Source organism: Manis javanica, chromosome 9, assembly GCF_040802235.1.
Source record: "Manis javanica isolate MJ-LG chromosome 9, MJ_LKY, whole genome shotgun sequence".
NCBI lineage: Eukaryota > Metazoa > Chordata > Mammalia > Pholidota > Manidae > Manis > Manis javanica.
The window spans coordinates 111,031,111-111,052,240 of NC_133164.1; the positions used below are offsets into that span (position 1 = coordinate 111,031,111).

Below are 21,130 nucleotides of genomic sequence, written 5' to 3' on the forward strand. Positions count from 1 at the left end.
ACCTTAAGAGAACTAACACTAGTTAAACTTGAATTAGAATTCCAATTTTGGTAGAAATGGTTGCCACACTATTACAATATTAGGTGCTATGATAGGTAGTCTAAGCAGCTTCAGGTAATTCATTTGAGCTGACCTTACTCTCCTCTTTACTGTGGTCTGCAGGTTGCAAGAAGCCCCTCTTGTGCCACATGACACTTCTCTATGGTCAGGACCCATCCCTTCCCTAGTGTTCCTGGAACCCCCTGCTGGGAGGCTCAGTGTATGTGCTTGACCCACCAGATACCCTTGTTTCCAGCATAATGTAATATACTGGTCTGAATACCTGGATGCCACGGCAGTAGGCGCCATCAAGAAGAAACATAAGAGAGATGGATAGATGTATCTTGATTTGATAAGTCAAATCAGATTAAACTAATGGCATTTGGGAGATTTTTCTGAATAATACCTTCCTTAGGAACTTGCTATTAAACTCAGTTGCAACTTTGCCTGGGGGGGATGATGATGGGGTATAACACATATCACATTTGTGCAGTCATCTTTTCATTTAGAGTCTATAAGGTGTTCTCATGTTCACGGTCTTTTAAATGTTTTGTTCTCCTGAATACCCAGGAGAGAGGCAGGATAAGGAGCACAGACCCTGTGAGTAGGTCCAGGGTTGCTCAGGCCTAGACCTGCCCCAGGCTCTGCACCATCACCTCTGCTCTGGTCTCCATCTCACCCAAGGGTTTCAGCCCCAGGCAAGTTAACTATGGATCTGGTGAGACCAAGAAATGATAACGGAACCTTCTTGGGGTAAAAGGGTTTATACCTGGCTTTATTCTCATGACAATAGGATGAGCATTAGAATCACATGTGCATCCTGCAGGTCTGTAATCCTCCTCCTTCTTTGCCTCCACCCAGAGCACTGGGCAGAGCTCTTTATATAGTGACTCAGTCAATAATAGCTCAGTACCTATGGTGTGGAAGCATTAGCCCAGCAGCAGGCCAATTACATCATCAAGTAGTTTAAGGTCGGGTGAGGATCCTGGCCATAGGGACTTCCATTTTTCCCACACCCTCCTACTGCCTTAGTGTTCCCCTTTATGCAGTCTGAGGGGTGGGGACAGCATCTGAAGATATTTATTTAGCTATCTCCCAGCCTCCCCGGCTGGGCTGACCTGAAAGAGGCAGCATTTCTTTGAGGCCAAGTGACAGAGGCAAATACCTGTGGAAAGTTCTGGAAAATAGTGTCTCTTGCTCCCAGGTTCCTTGACCAATGCACAGCTCCCCCTGGAGGTGATCCAAGGAAGTGATTATGTTGTGGTCACCCTCAGCACCTGTGTCTCACTTTCTCAACTTTCAAGGGGACGTAGTCACACTGGAGGGTGTTCAGATGGGTCAGGAGTTGGGGGAAGGAGCAATCACTGCATTTGGGGAAGTGTTGAGGCACAGGGAATACCCAGTGTAGACAAGAATCAGGGCAGGCACGAGGGGGTCAGTAAACACTTGAGGGAGTAGGACCACATGATGCGGGAAAGCTAGAGGGACACATGCAGGTTCACCGTGTGGAAGAGCTTCCCAACATCAGTGTTCTCCAGAGGTGAGAACGAGTGAGTTCTCCGGAGATGTTCAATGTGAGCCTGAGGAACCCCTGGCAGGGAGGTGGCTAAGGAGGATGAGCAGCTCAGTTAGACCAGAGGTCCTAAGCAGGGGGTGATCATCCCCCACCCAGGGGATTCTTGCCACATCTGTGGACATTTTGCTTGTCACAACTGAGGGGTGCTACTTGCATCTAGTGGGTAGAAGCCAGGGATGCTCCAAACACCCAGCAAGGCCCAGGCCAGCCCCTCACAACAAAAAGACTTGGCTGGCCCAAAAGCATGCACATTGCTGAGGGCAAGAAGCCCTGGAGTGGACCAACTCTAAGGCTGGAGTCTGGGGTAATCACCCCCTCCGATCTGCCCAGTAACAGGCCATGGAAGGTAATCAGTGAAATGCCAGGAATGTCCAGATTTCAAGAAGGATCGCACAGTAGGATGTTCAAGTAGACAAATCTTCAGAAATATATTTTCACTTTCATACGTCGTGGGCTATATTTTGGGACTCTGGCCATCCCTGCTGTAGCCAAAACTATGAGCCTGTTATTCTCCAAAAAGCAAATTTTTATGTTCCCACCACTTTCGCCTACTTCCACATTCAAGTTGGAGAGCGATGTGCACAAATGTAGAGGTGGGGTGGGGTGGGGGTGGAGAACAGCTGAAAACAAGCAAATAGAGGTGTCCACAGTAAGATTTCACCCCAAGGCCTCTAAAGATGACCCCTGATATCTCTTCTAAGTAATTATCTTTAATATACTCCTTATGACTTCAGGGTGGTGAAATTTATCAAACCCCAGAGAAATCCTAGAACTATAAATAAATCCACTCTAACTGGACTCACCACTCTCAGAGCTTGAGAATCAGACGGACTTGAGGTTGACTCTTGGCTCTGCCAAGTACCGTCTGGTCATTGGGCAAGTTATTTAACCCTTCTGAGCCTCAGTCTCCTCACTTGTAAAATGGGACAAATAGTATCTGTGCCACAGGACATCTGTGATGATTACACAAGCAAATGCACCTAGAACCACGCACAGCACCTGATACAGGCACAGCACCAAGACGCAGCTGCTGTTTGTATGATTACCTCCTCGGGAATCTGAATGGCACGTGCCATTGCGTTAGGTACTGAACAAGGACACAATGCCATCTTGGAACTCACAGCCTAAGATAAAAGTTAGCTTGCTCTATTTATAGTTCTCCATTTTTGGTATTTAAAATAAATAAGTAGCTGCCAGTCAGTATATACACTTGACCTCATTTAATCCTCCTAACATCCTAGGGAGGGAGGGATTATCCACTCAATTTATAGATGAAGAATCCGAGAGGCAGATGATTTGGCCCAAGGTCACACAGCAGCTTCTAAGTAGCTGAGGTAGAACTGGAACCCACAGGTGTGCAGGACACCACTGCCCTCTTGTTCCCTATTTCCCTTCCCAGCCTGCTTCCTCAAAGCCTTAGTAGGCACCAGAGTACAAACGACTAACCAGAGCAAAAATAACCCCTAAACCTTAAGCAGAGACTCCCAACCAGGACTCCCTTTGGTACAATGATAGAGGCACAGGCTAGTTTCCATATTTCAAATATACATTCACCCCAATGAACTAAAATGCCCTGTCTCTTTGATTTAAGTTGAAATTACATTGACTCTGGTAATACTGTTTATTTCAACCTGGGTAGAAACTCTGACAGACAGTTTATTTGCCTTTGGTGAGTAAAAATGGGAAATCTAAGCAATGTGGCCTGTTTCACAGTAAAAAGCCCATCAAAACCTGAACTCCAGGGAGAAATAATTAAAAATGCCCTTAGTAATGAAATGTCTGGAGTCACTGAGCTACAAGTAAATGGCACAAATCAAGAAATATCAGGCACAAGAGGACATGTGCCTGAGAATCTGGGGAGAAGGACCATTGTCTATTAGACATCTGGGGACAGGCCCTGCCCACACCTTGTTTTCAGAGAACACTGCCCTGCCCAGAGCCCCATGGAGTGGACATTGCCACATCTGTCATCATGTGTTCCTAGCCCCTGACAAGAGTCATTGGACATTCTGGACTTACTTGTCTATAAGCTGCTGGGAAGTCTATAACCTGTGTGACTGGGTCAAAATAATGAGCTGGGGCAATCATGTTTCTCTCTTGGAAATCAGTAATTAGGAAACTGAGAGATAGGGCAGTTTCTGGTAGAGGTGGAATACAGGGGGACATATGAAAAGTTGTCCCATTACAGATGGTGCTTGGTGGATATAGTGGCAGGTAGAAGTTGTGTGGAAATAGAAATGCCATGGGTGGACAAGAGAATCAGTCTACAGAGTGAAGAATGGAGCAGAGGTGGAGAAGAGGAAATGGGGGCTTCTGGGGAGTGGCTCTAGGGGGGATCCGGGTCAATCCTAGCTCCTATGAGACCCAAATGAACCATACAATTCCTATCTTTGAATTTCCTGAAAGTCTTGTGTTTTTACAACAAATCTCACTTTGTTTGAGTTGATTAAAAGGGTCTTTCTTTCCAGCACACAAATGGGCCTGGTTAGTCCAGACCTTCCAAGCCTTTGGGGAAACACTTCTAAAATCGCATCACAGGGCCATTCTCTATGGAAGACAATGTCACAAGTTATAAACTGACACTAATTCCTTACAATTCTATTTCATGCCCTGGGGAGTAGAGAGCCCACTGGGGGCAATCACCATGTAATTTCCTGGAAAATGGCACCTGGGAACAGAGAGAAGAGCACATGGGGGTGTGCCCTGGAAGTCTCCCACAGGGATTCGAAGCCAAAGGTGAATAAACACCATCCTGTTGGCTAGATAATTTTGCTGGATATTACTCTTGGTTTCTGTTTTCCCTCTGCTCTCTGTACTGTGACAGATTGAAGAATTCGTCCCCTTGTTTACCTTCCCTGCATCTATATCCATACCACAGTAACATCAGGAGAATTGTTTCCCCACGCCTTGACTTTGGGCCTGGCCACATGACTCGCTGTGGCCAATGGCCTGAGGGAGAAATGACAACGTGTGGATTCTAAGTCTAGGCATTTAGAGACTTTGGGTGTTGTGTCTCTGCCATGGCCAGGAGAACATATTCCCAGTAGCCCACTGGTCCCAGCAGAGTGAGAGACACATGGGGAAGACTTAGACCAACCCTGGCCCAGAGCCAAGACCAGCAGAGCTGATACGGGGATCAGCAGAGTCACCCCAGTCCACCTGCACACATACGAAAAATAAATGCTCCTGTAAAGTCATGGCTGGTACATAAATTTCTGTAGAAGGAATTAAATGGTAAGATCCATTTAGAAAGATTGGATTAAATGCCCCTAACTGAGGAATGCAATGAAAGGGTATCCTAATTAGGTTACAGTGATAAGAGGGTACATACACACTGATAAGAGGTACAGAGCTGACATGGTAGTCAGGAAGAGATTGCTAAGGGATGTAGATCTTTGAGGCAGAAAAGTTGGGCTTGAGAGCTGGTCTTTCCTCCCCATAAAGAGATTTTCTTGCTTACCAGCCTTGTAGAATTTAGTTTTACTTTGTTCAATAAATTTGTAAGTTTCCCCACACACCTTAGGCACAAGCAGCCGGTTGTGGCAGTTTACCAGCTTCCATCTCGCTGCACTGGCTCCTCGCACAGGGGTGCGGCCAGGGCCAGGCACCTGACTGACTCTCCGCGGCTACGTCTCCCGGTGGCTCTTGCCGTTACCCGTGACCACGTGGCTGCATTTTTACCAACGAAATATGAGCAGAAGAGATAAAAACTACATCCCCTTTGTGTCCATTGCATTGAGAAGCTCTGGAGTCGAGCCAGTGACCATTCTTCACATCTGAGAACAGGAGCGGAGGAAACTTGAGCAACCCTGGAAAGGTGTGTGAGCAACAGTTTAGGGACAGTTTGAGCTTTCTGGTAGTTGCAGCTTAGGAAAATCGGCATAAAAACTTCTTCATCTATCATATGGAAACAATATCCATGTGAAAGGGGCCAGGTAGACAAAAAGAAACTATTGTTAGCTCTGTTCATACAGTGTATTTCTCCTGTTCTGTCCATCTCTCCATACAAATGGGCTGGGGCATTAGTGAAAACGCAGGTGATGGTGCTGAGAGGGGGACAGGGGGACCTGTAAGGGTCTGGAGGCCTGCGGACCGGGACCGCGAAGAGGGAGGTGGTCCATGGAGCGGACAAGAGCTGGAGAATCAGGCATCCCTTGCTATCCCCGTTCCAACCGCTCCAGCACAGCACAGCCTAAGGCACCCCCCTTTGTGCCCACCCCTCTCTACCCCAGCCCCTGCCTGCTGCGGTCAGGCCGCGGGGTCACCGCTCCAGGCGTGCAGGGTCAGTAGGCAGCTAACGTGGGGGGCGCCCGGTGAGGAGGGGAGGAAGGAGCTCGCTAAACTGTACTGGGGCAAAAGCGTCGAGGACTGGAAGAAGTAATGCAAGGGGGGAATGCGGACCGGACTGCAAGGGAAAGGAAGGGGGGACCGTGTAACCTCAGCCTTTTCATCAGTCGGCGGGAAGATAGGTGATTTTCAGAGACGGCTGCTCCAGCGCCCCGGCTCGCTATAGGGAGACGTCAGAGCGCTCGGGGCCGCGGTGGAGCAGCCCCCGGCCCCCCCGCCCGGGCTGCCGTATAAAGTCGCGGCCTCGAGGAGGCTGCCGCAGTGGCGCGGGCGGCGGCCGAGCTCCTCGGAGGGCCCGATCCTCCCGTCGCTCCTGCGCGCGCGGAGAGCGCACCCTCCGCCCGGCCTCGCCGCGCGTTCCAAGGGCTCCCAGCCCGCAGCATGCGCGCCCGGGAGCTCCCGCTGGTCCTGCTAGCGCTGGTCCTCTGCCAGGCGTCCCCGGGGCCTGCCGCCCCGGTGCCGGCGGGCGGAGGGACCGTGCTGGACAAGATGTACCCACGCGGCAACCACTGGGCGGTGGGTGAGTGTCCTGCGCGCTCTGGTCTTCGGCGGGACCGGCCGGCCGCCGGGGACCCGTCTCCCCATCTCAGCGTTTCTGGGCCTGTCCGAGCTCAGGCTTGGGGGCTGGGCTTGCTCCGACCTCTCTACCCAAACCCCAAGCCGCTGTCCCAAAACTCCACCCCACCCTTCGTGGGGAAGCCGTCGGTTTCCTAGTAGCCTCGGGCTGGTTCCTTGGTCCTTTCCCGCGCCTTCCCTTTTCCCCAGGGCGCCCGGGCCAGCGCGCAGCTCTCCAAAAAGCCCCACCTTCCCTCCGCACCTGCCCGACACCCTTTATCCCCCTTATCTCAACACCGTCTGGCCCGGTTCTCTCCTAGAACAATTTCGGAAGGCCGGGTGGGCGAGCGCGTCTCGGAGCCCTGGTCCGCCGGGCGGCCTGGACCCCCAGCACGGGGCAAAGCCACAGGTGCGGAGTCGGGCCGCCGCGCGCCCGCCCAGGGTTTCAAATCTGTTCAGCGAGTAGTGCCCGAATCCCGCCTGCCTGGGGCTCTCCCGAATCTCTTCAACCCTTCTCCTTCCATTGCAGCGATTTCCTTTCCCTGCCCTTAGTGCCCAGCCCCCCGTTTTCCATCCCGCAGGCCCGGCGCTCCGGGAACCGCGCCCGCTCTCCACGCTGATTCCGGCCTCTGCCGGCTGAGCCCCCGCTTCTCTCCGCCTCCCTAGACGTGCGACCTCGCCTCTCCCCAGCTCCTTTCCCCGTCCCCCTGCTCGCAGTCCTGCTCTCGGGGCGCGCGCTTGGAGGGTCGCAGGTCCCGGCGCCGGAACCCCAGGGCGAGCCCGGCGGCGCGGCATCCACAGCTTTCCCGCAACGAGTTACAGGTAGCGGCCGCGCAAACCAGGACTCTGCGCGGCGCCAAGCGTAGTTTCTGGCAAATGCAAAGCGTTCAACTTTTTCAGAAACCTCCCCGTATTAGCCAAGTGCGACAATCACCACAGTTCCCCGGAAGCCGGTCGATCCCTAAAAAGATTAAGGTGCGACGGTGGCGGTGTGTGCGTGTCTCACTATTTCCTTCGTCGTCCAGCTACGAGTGGGGGAGGGTGTGTTGGAAAGATTCTTGACTAATTCAAAGAGCCGATTCAGAGATTATCCGCGTTATGTCAGGACGGATTCATGGATGAGGGTGAGGCAGGATCTGCCATGTCCCCAGTTCCTCTGTGTTGTGTATGCCTGTCAGAGACATTCAGAACTCGGGGTTGAAAGTGATTCTTTTAGTTGTGACTAAAAAACTAAAAGAATCATTTGCCAAGTCTTGGTAGCCCAAAAGATGGAAGTATTTGTGATCTCTGAGGGGCACCGGGGCAGCCCAGGAGCCTGGTTTGGAGAGGAGAGGTTGGGATGGACATACATGAAAACCCCTGCCCTTCAAGAGAGAAGGTTATTAAGAAGCTACTGAAGAATCCAAACCTAGAATCAATCCTTAAAAAGGGCTTTTGGGAGCTTAGATCAAGGCGCCATTGTCCTGTCCAGCCCCCAGACAGTGGGGTTTAGAAGACAGAATGAAGCTTCCAAATTTCCAACCTTTTTTTGCTCGTCTGTTTTTTTGAACTAAAAAGGATTATTATTATTATTATTATTATTAGGTAGTCCTTACAGGCCAAAAGCAGGACAGGAGAAGCAGTTGGGAAGCTGGAATCATGTTATTTCTGATACAAGCCCACCCTGATTACTCTAGTTCTGGAGCACATCTGTCCCTAGATATTGAGGGTGTCCAGCACTTGATCATTCTTCGTGGTGGCACATGAGTGTTCCTAACCCGAAAGTATACCGACCATTAGCAACCCCAAATTTTCTTATTTTCCTATTGATCTCAAAGGCACCTTTTTTCCTTTTTCTCACTTGGCTGGCTGTGCAGAGTTGATGAAGAACAAAGGGCACAGAGAGGTGAAGTAGAAAATCACTTTTGGGTCTAAAATGACGCTTGGGCTGAGGAAAAGTTTGGTTTGGGTAGACATGCCCTCTGTTGGAAGGTGAGCATTCACAAGCATTAATGACATTGTTAGATTTTCAGTTTACTATCCTAAGCAAATGCCTGTCCTCAATCACTGAAGACCTGCAGTTTAGTTTTAATTATATCAGACTAAAGGTGTATATTGCTGTCCAGGAGGAAGCTGTCAGCACAGATTTGCAGATTCATGAATTGCCTCTTCCAGCTGAGAGAAGCATGGTGTGGCAATGGGAAACAAGTCAACAGACTGAAAACAAATTATTTTCTGGCTTGATGTTCATAAAAATGTTTTGTTTACCCAATGAACATATAGGTCAACAGTGTTCTGGTGATTATCTGCTGTGATCCCAGGAAATGCTCCTAGAGGTAGCTCTAACTTCAATGTGAAGGGTGTCCTGGAAGGTTGAATTCTGAAACACCAGTGTTCAGCTACAGAATGGCTTTTACACAGTAGTCCTGCCCTAGAAACTGTGAAATAATAAAGTATCATATCTAGAAACTAGCTCTTAGAAGTATTCAACACTTTATGTCTTAATGGATATTTCCCAAAGTAGGGTAATCTTCAAGTTTTGAGTTCAAGAAAATTAATTTGTATTTCAAACCTGCTGTTTTATTAGTATTTTTAAGTGATTAAAAGGACAAAAGCTTTTTTTTCCCCCCTCTGGACAAGGTTTTGTTTTTTTCAAGGGCCTGTCTTTTGTCTATGCTGAGATTTCCATTATTATGATATGGACACATAACAAATGATGATGGGTGAAGAGGTGGAAGTGGGCATATCGTCCATGTTGCTATGGAGATGATTATTTGCTTAACAGTAGCCAACTCAAAAGTGAAATAGGACCCAGGGAACGTGTGCTTCCCTGGGATGTTACAGATAATGAGCTTTCAATTACCAGTCTGTGGATCTAGGGGTAGGAATCTGAACAACACCCACCCACCAAATAAGGAAACTCTGAAATACAGCATATTGTCACAGGGATTTATGTTAAATCAATCACAGGAAGGAGGGCTGCTTTATCCTCCCATTTTAGAAAAGTCCACAAAATTATTCAGGCATGACGAAAATGAAGTTCTTATTGTAAGAACATCTCCATTGCCCTTCTGCTTTGTTGGCAATAACGCCTTTCTCATTTCTAGCATCCCGACGAGATGATAGGCAATGCGAGAGAGCAAGAGTGCCCGCGGTCATTACCGGAGCATCAGGTTCTAATCCTGCTCTCCCATTATCATGATTCAATTTCCTCCATGTCAATAAAGCCAAGTGCTTGGCTGCTTCCTGGGAAGTTGTGCAGCACATTCACTGTTCTGGCTAAATGCAAGGTTATTTAATGGACATGTGGACACCAAGTTGGTCAAGCAAATAAGTGAGGAGCCCATCATTCGGGATCCTGATCCTTCAGTTGGGACAGTGTCCTCAGTAGGAGCCTGACGTCGTGTAAAGTGTCATGTCATGAGAAACTGGGCCAATGCTCATACTGCAATACAATAAAACCTCATTTTAAGGCTCTCTAGTGCTCACAGAATTAATTGGCCTGACTCACATAATGAGTCATGATTTACTGATATTTGATCCCTATTCTTCTTTCTAACATTAAAAAGCCTTTTGTAGACCTTATCCTTAATGCTAGACCCTAGATGATTTCTAACTGTCTGTATTCATAGGAAGTTCAAAGCCACTTCAAAGCAGTATAACAAAGTAGAGTCTGGACTGTGGGCTGATTTTAATTGTAGAATCTTTGCTTGCATGTGGGTGACCTTTGGCAAGACTCATTTTCATCACACTTGTTATGATGTGGATCAAATGAAATAATCCTCTTTTAAACATCCTGTAAACATATGCCAGCAGTAAAGGCATGGTGAGGGCTGCTCTGTTGGTGGATAGAGCTGCTGAGAAGGGGGTTCTTTCTATTTTAAGTGACCAAAGTCTGTCAAACATTATTCCCATGATGGTTGCCTTAAATACTTCTAATGCCAGACCATGTTGGAACTACAAAGAGCTCTTTCCTTGTGAGCTTTAAATAAAAAACACCATCGTTTTATTAGTATTGGAAATCTGAAGGTACTATAAAACCCAATTATAGATAATTGGGTAACATCAGCTAAAGAAAGTAAATAAGATCATGTGAGTATCATTATTAGCAATGGCTGAAGAGTTAAGAATGCAGACCTTGAATTTCACACCCACTTCTGGCACTATGGCTATTCCCACTTGCATACATGGATTTCCATACTTTTTAGTGGCTTGGCCTCCTGTATAGCAATTTTTATTTATTTATATGGCAGATGCACATCCCTAGAGCCATTGATAGACTTTCACTGACCATTTTCGATATTCAGCAGAAAATTCTGCATTTATGTGGCTAAGAAATGTTGGTCAGAACGTGTTTTCAACTTGTTTTTCATTATGTGCTTAGCAAACTGTAATTTCTAGATGCCGTTTCTTCAATTCAGTCTTGGCTAAAATTCTGAGAAAGTTTAAATGAAAAATTCCTTTGGTACACTTGTATTACAGATAAGAGGAAAGCAACCCCTTTTTAATCACACAAAGAAAAGCATCAAGACTTTTCAGTCGCAATTCAGAACTGACTGGGGAAGACATTTAAACTCCATAATTCAGTTGGTAATAGAATTTGGTGCACCCAGAACTGGTGATAGAATTTTAGACATGGAAGATTCCGTAGGTTTCATCTAGTCCAACCTGTTCATTTTACAGTTGAGAGAACTGAAGCCTGGGGATGCTCAATAACTTGGCAGAGGCCACCCAGCTAGTTGGCAGAGGTGCTGGGACCAGACCCAAGGCTCCTGACTTGCAGTCATGAATTCTGTCCATCTTCACAGCACATTTTGAACAGGGAGCAAATTTGTCAATCCTTTATGAACTCACTCCTAATAATAAAATGCTATTTATTCTGTATTTAGGAGGAAGCAGTGAAGACATAATTGATGTCCTTCTACATTTCATGTTCATTTATTCCCTTGGGTTAAATTTGTGGCATTCCAGTTTTGTTTTTGTTTTTACAGGCCACTTAATGGGGAAAAAGAGCTCAGGAGAGTCCCCATATGCTTATGAAGGAGGGAGCTGGAAGCAGCAGCTGCAGGGATATGTTTGGAGGGAAGAAGCTGCAAGGAATTTGCTAAGCCTCTTAGAAGCAAAGGGGGCTAGAAGCCAGCAGTCACCTCAAAGCGAGCCCCTGGGCATCCACCAGTCTACTTGGAATTCTGAGGACAGCAGCAACTTTAAAGATGTAGGTGATGTAACATGCATGGGGAAGCAGGGTTGGAGGTGTTGGGAGGAGGGGAAGTTTGAGGAGGGAAGGGTGAAGTTGTTAATGATACAACCACTACACTAGGCTAACACCCATATATGCTAAGAAAATGAGTAGACACTTTCCATGCTCTTTTTTCAACATTAATAAATTATTTTTCCTCTTAGCACATCAGAAGGGTATTGGTTCCAAACTCCAATTTAAGAGTTTTATTAATAACGGAATTTCTTAGCAATTGTGCATTGATGGGATTTTTCTTTTCAATCTGCCAGGCCTGACCAGGATATTCTGATCGTGAAGCCGTAGATTATTTGAGTAAATTCCTGTGGTTTTACAGAAAAGTTTATTTTTGATGAACTCTAGTGGAAAGGCCTAGTCATAGATGTTTCTAGAAGAGAGCACTCTTGATTGCTACCTTTTATGCAGAATAGTATTTCTTCATAGTTGTTCCAAGATTTCCTAGTTCTGGTCTCATCCTGATATTTCAAAACTTAGTGAACATATCTAAGGTCAACTGATTCATTTGTATATGGTCTTGCAGGGGATAGGAAAACATAATTGTATCACACTAGCATTGTTTAGATGCAAAGACAGCAAATGAGCTAAAGGAGAGAATTAAATTTATAGGAAGAAAGCAAGCGAACTGAAAGTGAAGTGATTCTCATTAGCTTTTGAGAAGTTTCCATGAAGTTTATGATACAAGGCAAAGATAATAATTGCAAGAGCACTAATTATAATGAAACCTAGTTTTATTATTTACTATTATCCAAGCCCTGGGCAAAGCAGTGCACCTCTATTTTCTCAGTTAATGCTCACAGCAGTCTTAGGAGAAAGAGTCAGGAAGATTCTCTTGTTCCGTCCATGTTAGATGTGAAGAAACTGAGGCTAGTCACACAATTTTTCACTGGTGAAACAAGGGGAAGAGCCCAGGCTGGCAGCCTTAGATAGGCTGCTACCATGTGGGGCCTCTTCTGGGCAACAGTCCTCACTGACCTTAACTATGAAGGATGCGGGTTGGAGCCACAGCCTTGCTTCTCGCCCTTTCTGAGAACCAGTAACATTGCATTTCACTCACAGAGCTTGGGGAGCGGGCTACTTCACTCTTTCTTGGTGGTGAACTCTTTGACTGGCAGCCCTTTACAGAGGCTCAGAGCTGGTTTCGCCAAACCTCAACCAGCTCTGGAGAGACACTTGATGTTTCACTGCCCTGTGGTCCACTCTGGGCTTCTCTATGCTAAACACCAACTAAAAGTTCATTTGCTGCATGAAAGGCCTAGAGAAAAAGGCCCTAGAAGCCTTTATTCAAAAAGAACATCTGGATCAAATCAACCAATATGGAAATAAATACCAACTTTTACAAAGCTCTGAGTGATTCTCTGTCCCCACTTGTATTAGAGGTGTCAGCAGTGTTACATGCTCCCTTCTTTGCTGGGGATTCCTGATTGACTCCTCAGCCCCTGGCGGGGGCCTTTCCTTAATCAAGTGCTTTGCTGAACTTCCTGTGGGTGGATGTCCAACAGTGGTTCCTTTTCCTTTTTCTGAAGAGTAACACCATCAGGGCCACAAAACCCTCTAAAATAATTTTGCAAACAGTGAAATAGACTCCTCCTCAGAGCTCATTCCGATTTGAACCAAACAGCAATATCCATGTTGAGTTGCTTCATTCCCTCTGACCTGGATCCACCTTTGAAATTTTTGAAAAATTCAGCTCCTTCCTCAAGAATGGAGAATGTCTTGCCTTATTCAGAAGAATATTCTGTAAGTTCAAAGGAAGTTATAAAAAAACAGCTTGACAAAGGGTCTCTGAGCGGCAGTGGTATAAGTGTCACAGAGAGCACCTGCTTCAAGGGGACAGCATTTATCAGCATGACCTGGAAAAAAAGCCATCTTTTGATAATTAGGTCTTGCTTTTCTACTTTTTGTATGCTTTTTACTTCTTTCTCTAAGTTTAGAAAGCCCATTCCATTTCATTGCACCTCAAGTCAAATAATAAGCTACTGCACACATGGTTACCACTCTTTTGGATATATTTCCTAGTAATATGAAAAAAAATGCAATAGTTAGTTTAGTCTTTGCATAGACCAACACAGTATCACCCCTCGTGCTTTGGAAATTCTGCCTCAGCAAAAGCATGTTGATAGGAAAATTGAAAACATCTTACAATGACTGAATTCACAAAGAAGGAGTACCAAGAGCATAGTTTCTATTAGAAATCCATGTACCTCTCAGTGTTAGAAAGAAGTTTAATAACTTGGCTGCGCATTGCCAGAATTAGCAGCAGGAATCTTCAGAGGCTGAAGGAGTTTTCTTAAAATTAAAAACTATCCACATATGCTCTCCTCTTCCATTTTAGTAATAAAACATCAAGTCTTGCTGCCAAATCTCCCAGAGCTGTAGTTAGAAACTCAGAGCATCTTCCTATGTTTTGATGACAAAGATATTTCCTTCATTTGGAGAAGATGTGTGTAAATATGCTATGAATCTAGACTACTATATAGCAAACAAGTGCCAGAATTGTATTAGCAATTACGGCCAATCATTTCAATCTTTTAACTGTACCCTTTGTCACAGAAAATTAATGGAACTTTTACCTTATGGCGTCTATAACACGAAACTGTTCAGGTTGGCTCCATGGCCTCATCTGTAATCCCGGATGTGGCTGTGAATTGTTCTGAAGTTGAAGTCTGCCTTTGGGTTCCTTGTGTAACTGGGACACAGTGTGTTGTCCTTGGCAACCTTAAGTTTTTCCTCTTGTGTGGTGGGTGTGAGGAAATGGAACTGGGGAAAGCACTGCAGGGGGTGTTATGGGAAGGAAGGAAATGTACAAATTTGCCTTTGCTTTTAAGGGACAGCTCCCACTGTCCCATCAAATCAGTACAGAGAATAAAAAGGTTTTTATTTCTTAATATGTGAAATGCAACAAAGGAAACCCCAAATATAAGGAAAGCAACAGACAATCGAGAATAACTTAAAATCCTTTGCTTGCTTTGACAATTTCTACAAAGGAGCAGAGTAATACCACCTCCACCCCCAATACTACTCCTCCCATCCCCACCACTGACTAACCCCCCTGCTGTGTCCAGGTCCTTGATTTTCTTGGGTTACACAATTCTTCTTTTCCTTGTTGCTTTACTCCCATTCCCTTGAGCTAGCTGCTCTGATTCAATATGTTTAGCCCTAGGGGGCTTCCACAGATTCTTTCCCCCATCCTCAGCTGGCTCCTTTTATGACCAGTGGCTCATATTGCAAGCTGGATGGCAGCATCTTCAGGCAGGCCAGTGACCCTCCATAGTGCAGCCTGGATCCTGGAGAAAAGAAAGCAAAGCCAATTAGTCTGTGTGGGAATTGAACCCCAGGCCCTGGCATCATTAGCACCTGGTTGAAACAACTTGGCCCAGAACAGGTACTAACGGGTCTGAGAATATCAGTAATTCCTTTATTAGAAACAAATGGTTGGTCTGGACATTGGGGAACCTGAATTGCCAGACAATCTTGAAAAGTGTAATAAGCCCTGGTCTGGTTGAAAAGTGTTTTTCTCATCTTGGCAGGTAAATAGTACTTTGTGGGAATAAAGATGTATTTTAAAATGGTAGCTACTCATTCTTTCATCAGTCTTAGTTAATTTGAACAGAAGCCACACAAGCAAACAATAAGTTTAGAATTGGCAGAAACCCAAATTAGCTCATCTTCCCAAGTTGCCACACTATTCCCATTTAGTTATGGGTTTATAATGTGCAATTGTGTAATTCATAAATGTCTTGCCTAAGGGTTTCAGCCCTGGGCAAGTTCACTATGAATTTGGTGAGACCAAGAAATGACAACGGACTATTCTTGGGGTAAAAGGGTTTATACCCAGCTTTATTCTCATGGCAAGAGGTGGAGCACTAGAATCACGTCTGCACCCAGCAGTCTGCAGGTCCTTAATCCACCTCCATCTCTGCCTCCACCCAGAGCCATGGGCAGAGCTCTTTATATAGTGACTTGGTCAATAATAGCTCATTGCCTAGGGTTTGGAAACATTAGCCTAGTAGTAGGCCAGTTACATCATCAAGTAGCTTAGGGTCAGGTGAGGATCCTGGCCACAGGAACTTCCACTTTCCCCACAATAAACTATCTTTGATTTGTGTACTGAGGCTTTGCCAAAGAGAGCAAGTAAGACTTAACACTCCACGTTCCCTTATAGTCCCCCTACCTAGCTGCTACTTTAGGAACAAATTCCTGAGGATAATACATTTAATCTACAACACCAGTCACAATATGCCTGAGTAGTCATCCTGGGATACAAGTTAAGCTAATATAACAGAAAGACCCAAAAATATAGCCACAGCAAAGAAAAAGAGGAATTAGTTTCTCTCTTGGGGACAGCTGTGCTCAGCATTGCCTGGAGGATTTCTGAAGCCTCAGATCGTGGCACCTCATCTCTAGAGTTTCCAACTTAGTAGGTCTGGGGTAGACCTAGGAATTTGCTTTTCTCACAAGCTCCCAAATGTGCTGGTGGTTTGCTGGGTGTGAGTTTACTTCAGTATTAGGCTTTGGTATCACTAACTATATTTGCTTCACTCTTTTCACTGTTTTTCAAGGACTTCCTGTTCAAGTCCTCAACGTGAAGGAAGGACCCCCCCAGCTGAAGTGACGGTGATGGTGGGGTCCTCTCTCAAAGAAGCAAAGCAAAACCCTTAGGAGACTGTGCGTTCTATGGGCATCAATTCAACTGGATCATCAACAAGATTTCCTTTCTGCAAAATACTTAACTATTCTTGTATCTTTCAACCTTGACTAAATGAATGATTTTCAAGAAGCATCTCGTGGTTTGAACTTGTTTGCTGTGAACCATTGTCCATAAAGAGGCTTCCAATGAATGCTCTTTACATCTAGGCTATTTGTCGATTAGATTACAGTCCCTGACCTGTGACCATTCACAATAAAAGCTTAAATACATTGTTCAAAGGACAGATAGTTCTCTTATTTCAATTCCAAATGAGAGGACAGTGTGGTGGAGATTAACAAATATCTTGATAATGAACCTGTGTGCTCACTGATGACAGCAGGCTGAATTTTAACTCTCCTTCCCGAGGCCATGAATTGCATCTTTGTCCTAACTTTACAGCTTTTTTAGAGGCTGCAACTAGAAGCTCACCTCCCCCTTTATCATTTCCATCAGATGAACTAGGTTGAAGGTAGAGGCTGAGTAGTTCTCACTTAACTATCCCTGTTTTTTTCAGCCCTTGCCATGACCAGGTATTTTGCTGTTGTTATTGATAGCATCCTGTCTTGTCAATGGGTTTCAGCCCCAGGCAAGTTCACTCTTAATTTGGTGAGACTGAATAATGACAATGGAACATTCTTGGGGTGAAGGGTTTAGGCCCAACTTTATTCCCATGGTGGCAGGTCAATCGCTAGAATCCTAAGTCTGCATGCAGCAAGCCAGTCCCTGCTTCTGGGCCTCTCTGCCTCCGCAGCCGTTTCAGTCTCTGCCCTCGGAGCTGCCACCGCTCCAGCCTCTTCTCTCCTGCAGCCATGCAGCCCAGAGCACTGGGTGGAGCTCTTTATATAGAATCAGTAACAATGTATTGCTCCCACATGTGTAGTGAGCCAGCTGACCTGAGTCAAGTGAGAATCCTGGCCATAGGAACTTTCATTTTCTCTATATCTCCTCATAAGGGTTTTATAAGCTGAGAGTGAGCATTCTCACTTAATAGATGAGGAAACGAGGTTTAAAGAGGTCACGTGACTAGGCCAAGGTCACATAGAAGAGGAACTGGGATTCAAACATCCAAAGTCACTGGATTTTTGGCACCACCTAACAGCTTCTGCACCACCTCATTTTTTATCTCCCTTTCAGTATATTTAAACCTACCAAGTAGAAGTGTTTCTTCAAAATCCATTGCCAGCCCAGGAGGAGGAGTTCCCAGAACCAGATTTAGTCAGTTCCACAGCAAAAGAAGAAGATGAATTCAAGAGATTCCTTCTGTTTGCAGAGAATGTGACCCGGCGGTTCGTAACACTCACTGGTTCCGTTTTCATCATGGCATTCGCACAGAAACAGATTTTAAAGCTTCTTGCCATATGTTTAGATTTCCTTCGTTTAGGGAAATCACGTCTGAAAGAGTAAAGAGATTGATCTTGCTCTTGTTTTAATTGTCAAAGAACTACATAAGATATGATGCTCTAATTTCTTTTAAAACTGTGTTGATTCACAACTTATATAGAGCCAGACCTGGGGAAATATCTGGTATGTGTGTTCAGTGTCCCACCGTCTTCCTCTGCTTGGGACTTTCCTGGGCCTCTTTCCCAAAAACTTGGTCCTGAGCCCTGCCAACTAAAGTCTGTCATGAAACTAATTTGAGATACACTTTTCCCTACAAGGAGATATACTAATTTTAAGAGATACTTTTTCCTACCAGAAGAGCTTTCTTGAACACTTTTTGCAAGTGGAGTCACATACCTGTGTGTGCCTATCAGGTAATTTTTATCTGCAGATAATAGGATCCACCTTGGGTTGTTGAAGTAGAAAAGGAACTTCATGAGAGGATAGCAGGCAAGGAAGACCAGAGAAACGGGCTCAGGGCTGAACTTGCGGGTTCAAATTCACGCCTTTGATCAGGTTGATGAGATGGCTACTGAATGTTTGCTGTCCCTAATGCAAACGCAGTACTGCCTGGCTGGCGCTCTTTCACCGCCTCTGCCACTGCTTGTGCCTGAAGCCTTACTCCCATGAAAGCCACTTGGCCCTTGGCCTGCTTTCAAACTAGCGGTTTGAATGCCAGTGTCTGATGGGTGGAACCTAGATCCTATGTCTGTACTAGCTACAAAGGAAACTGGGGAATGTAGTTTTTAGGGTTCTACTTTGGGGCTATTGGACTAAAATTGTAGGGCCCTATCAAAAAGAAGAGAGGGTGTTCAAGCAATATGGTCAGCCACAGATACAGGTCCTGGCCCCGTTTTCCTCAAACAAGAATTTCCTTTTTGGCTTTCGCCCATTTCTTTACTAGACAATAGCTAACACCCAGCCCAGGGTTCTGGGGAAGCGGGACCCTGGTGGTGGTTCTCCACGGCACAGAGGCCAGGTGTGTGTGTGCAGGCAGCGAGAAGAGAAGATGCTTTTAAGAGGTGACAGTGTTTAGATTTCTTTTGCAGCAAAGCAGGATATTCAGAAGGAAGAATCCAAAAGGGAAGGAAGCAATAATTGCCTTCAAATTTGTTTGTTTAAAAACAGTCTTTTTTTTTTAAGTGCTACAGAGTGGATTGCTCCGGACAATTTGGCAGGCTTTGCTTATGATGAGAGGTTCAGAAATACACTAAGCAGGCATTTCAAGCAGCGCAGTACAATTTCTAGCCCCACAACACCCTCCTTTCAGTTCCTACTGGGGATATTTGATCATCACAGAGCATTTTAACCCAGTTGAGATGTGTAGGGAGTAATCTAAGTAAAATGTGCGATTTACATTCATTTCCTCAGCCACAGGCTGCTCTAATCAGACACTGTGAAATAGCCCTGCAAGGGAAGCCACAGTGAAGAACTATTTCCATTCCCAAAGCAGAAGGACCATGGTCACCACGTGCAGCCCTTAGCTCACCTCTTGGGGCTTTGTGCCTTCCAATTAATCATCTCCTTAATTAGAGCCAGATAACACACAGCAACATCTCCATTTTACCCCTGATTTTCCTTCTACTCGCCTCAGCCCACATATTGTCTATGACATACAACCTAGTTGGCAGAAGCTCTGATCATGGGTGGACTGAGAGAGCCTCTGGGGGAGAATGAGGGTGGTTGGTTCCCCACTCTGTTGCTCTGATCGTGCCCTGCCCCTGCCCCCACCGCGAGCAGCCCTGGCTTCTCCGCCCGGTGGCTTTCCTCCAGCGTGGTCTCCAGAGACCCCAGGGTGGCCTCTCCTCTGTGGGGCAGACTTTACCCTTGCTCCTTGGAGGAGCGGATGCCCACCCTTCCACACTTCTGCAGTGGCCATGCTGTCAGGGCACAAAACACATTCCCAGATAGTTGAAATCCTCAGCCTTTGTCTTTTGGTCAGAACTGTGTCTACAAGACCAGTTCTTGCAGCAAAGGTTTCTCAGCTGGGGATGTTGTTCCCACTCGCCTGCACCACCCCCCACCCCAAAGACTGCATTTCTCTTAATAAAGCAAAAAGAGGATGGATGTTGGGTAGGCAGTGTTTGCCGTGTTGGCTGTTACAAGATTGAATCCTGAGAAAGAATCAAACTGGAACTAGTGAATCTTAAGCCTGATGTGACTGGACGAAAACAGGTATCGGTGTGCAATGGAAGGTGCCCTGCCCAAGTTGCTTCTGAATGTTAAGTGCCAGAAAACCATGGCTTATAAACGTGTGGGCTTTCTCCATGGCCTCCCATATACTTCATCTCTGAAAGTAAGGAAGGGCAATAGAGATCATGTTTTGCTGACTGGATGTCGTCTTTAATTTCTAAAAGTAAACACAAAATGTGATGCTTTCCAAATAACTACTTGCACGAGAAAAACTGTTCATGCTGTATATATCACTCCTGTCCTTATGTGTGTACACATGTGTTTATATGTATGTGTGCAAGGTATACTCCCCATCTTCCAGCCACATCCCTTCAGGAACTGAGAGTCTTGGGGAACAAACTGGACTCTGGCAGAAGGGAACCCATGCCCCGGCTTGTATTCATTTCTTGTTGTTGTCTGGTTGGGTTTTTGTCTGTTTATTTTCCAGCTTTATTGAGATGTAAGTGACAAATAAAAACTGCATACTTTAGGCTTGAAATGTGATGCTTTGATATATGTATACATTGTGAAATGTTTGCCACAGCCAAACTAATTGACCCCTCCATCACTTCACATAAATTATCGTTTTTCTTTTTGAGAAGAATCAAGATCTCCTCTCTTGGCAAATTTCAAGCATACAATACAGTGTTATTAATTAGAGTCATCGAACTGTACATTAGCTTTCCAGAACTCATTCATCCTGCGTACCTGACACTTGGTACCATTTGACCGTTTCCCCCTTTCCTTCTCCCCACAGCCAGCCTCTGACAACCACGGTTCTACTCTGCTTCTGTGAATTTGACTTTTTTAGGTTCTACATGTAAATGAGATGGTACAGTATTTGTCTTTCTGTGTCTGATTTATTTCACTTAGCATCATGCCCTCCAGATTCATTCATTCATTATCACATATGACAAGATACTTCTTTCTTAAATCTGAATAATATTCCATTGCTCTGAATGCCAAATTTTCTTTACCCATTCATCCATGGACAGACATCTAAGCGGTTTCCATATCTTGGCTCTTGTAGATGAGGCTGCGATGAGCATGGGAGTGCAGACAGCTCTTCAAGACCCTGCTCTCATTTCCTTTGGCTGCCCAGAAGGGAGGTTGCGTGGTCTACCCACAGCCATGCTTT

General features: G+C 45.7%; 1 protein-coding gene across 1 annotated transcript; it reads left to right on the top strand.

Moving 5' to 3' along the window:
• Positions 1–6,235: 6,235 nt before the first annotated feature.
• GRP (gastrin releasing peptide) lies at positions 6,236–20,477 on the top strand. The gene is made up of 3 exons (XM_017662164.3): positions 6,236–6,482; positions 11,488–11,711; positions 16,313–20,477. Exons 1-3 carry the CDS (start codon positions 6,344–6,346, stop codon positions 16,337–16,339), a joined length of 390 nt encoding a protein of 129 aa, XP_017517653.1. The 5' UTR covers positions 6,236–6,343; the 3' UTR covers positions 16,340–20,477.
• Positions 20,478–21,130: the final 653 nt, after the last annotated feature.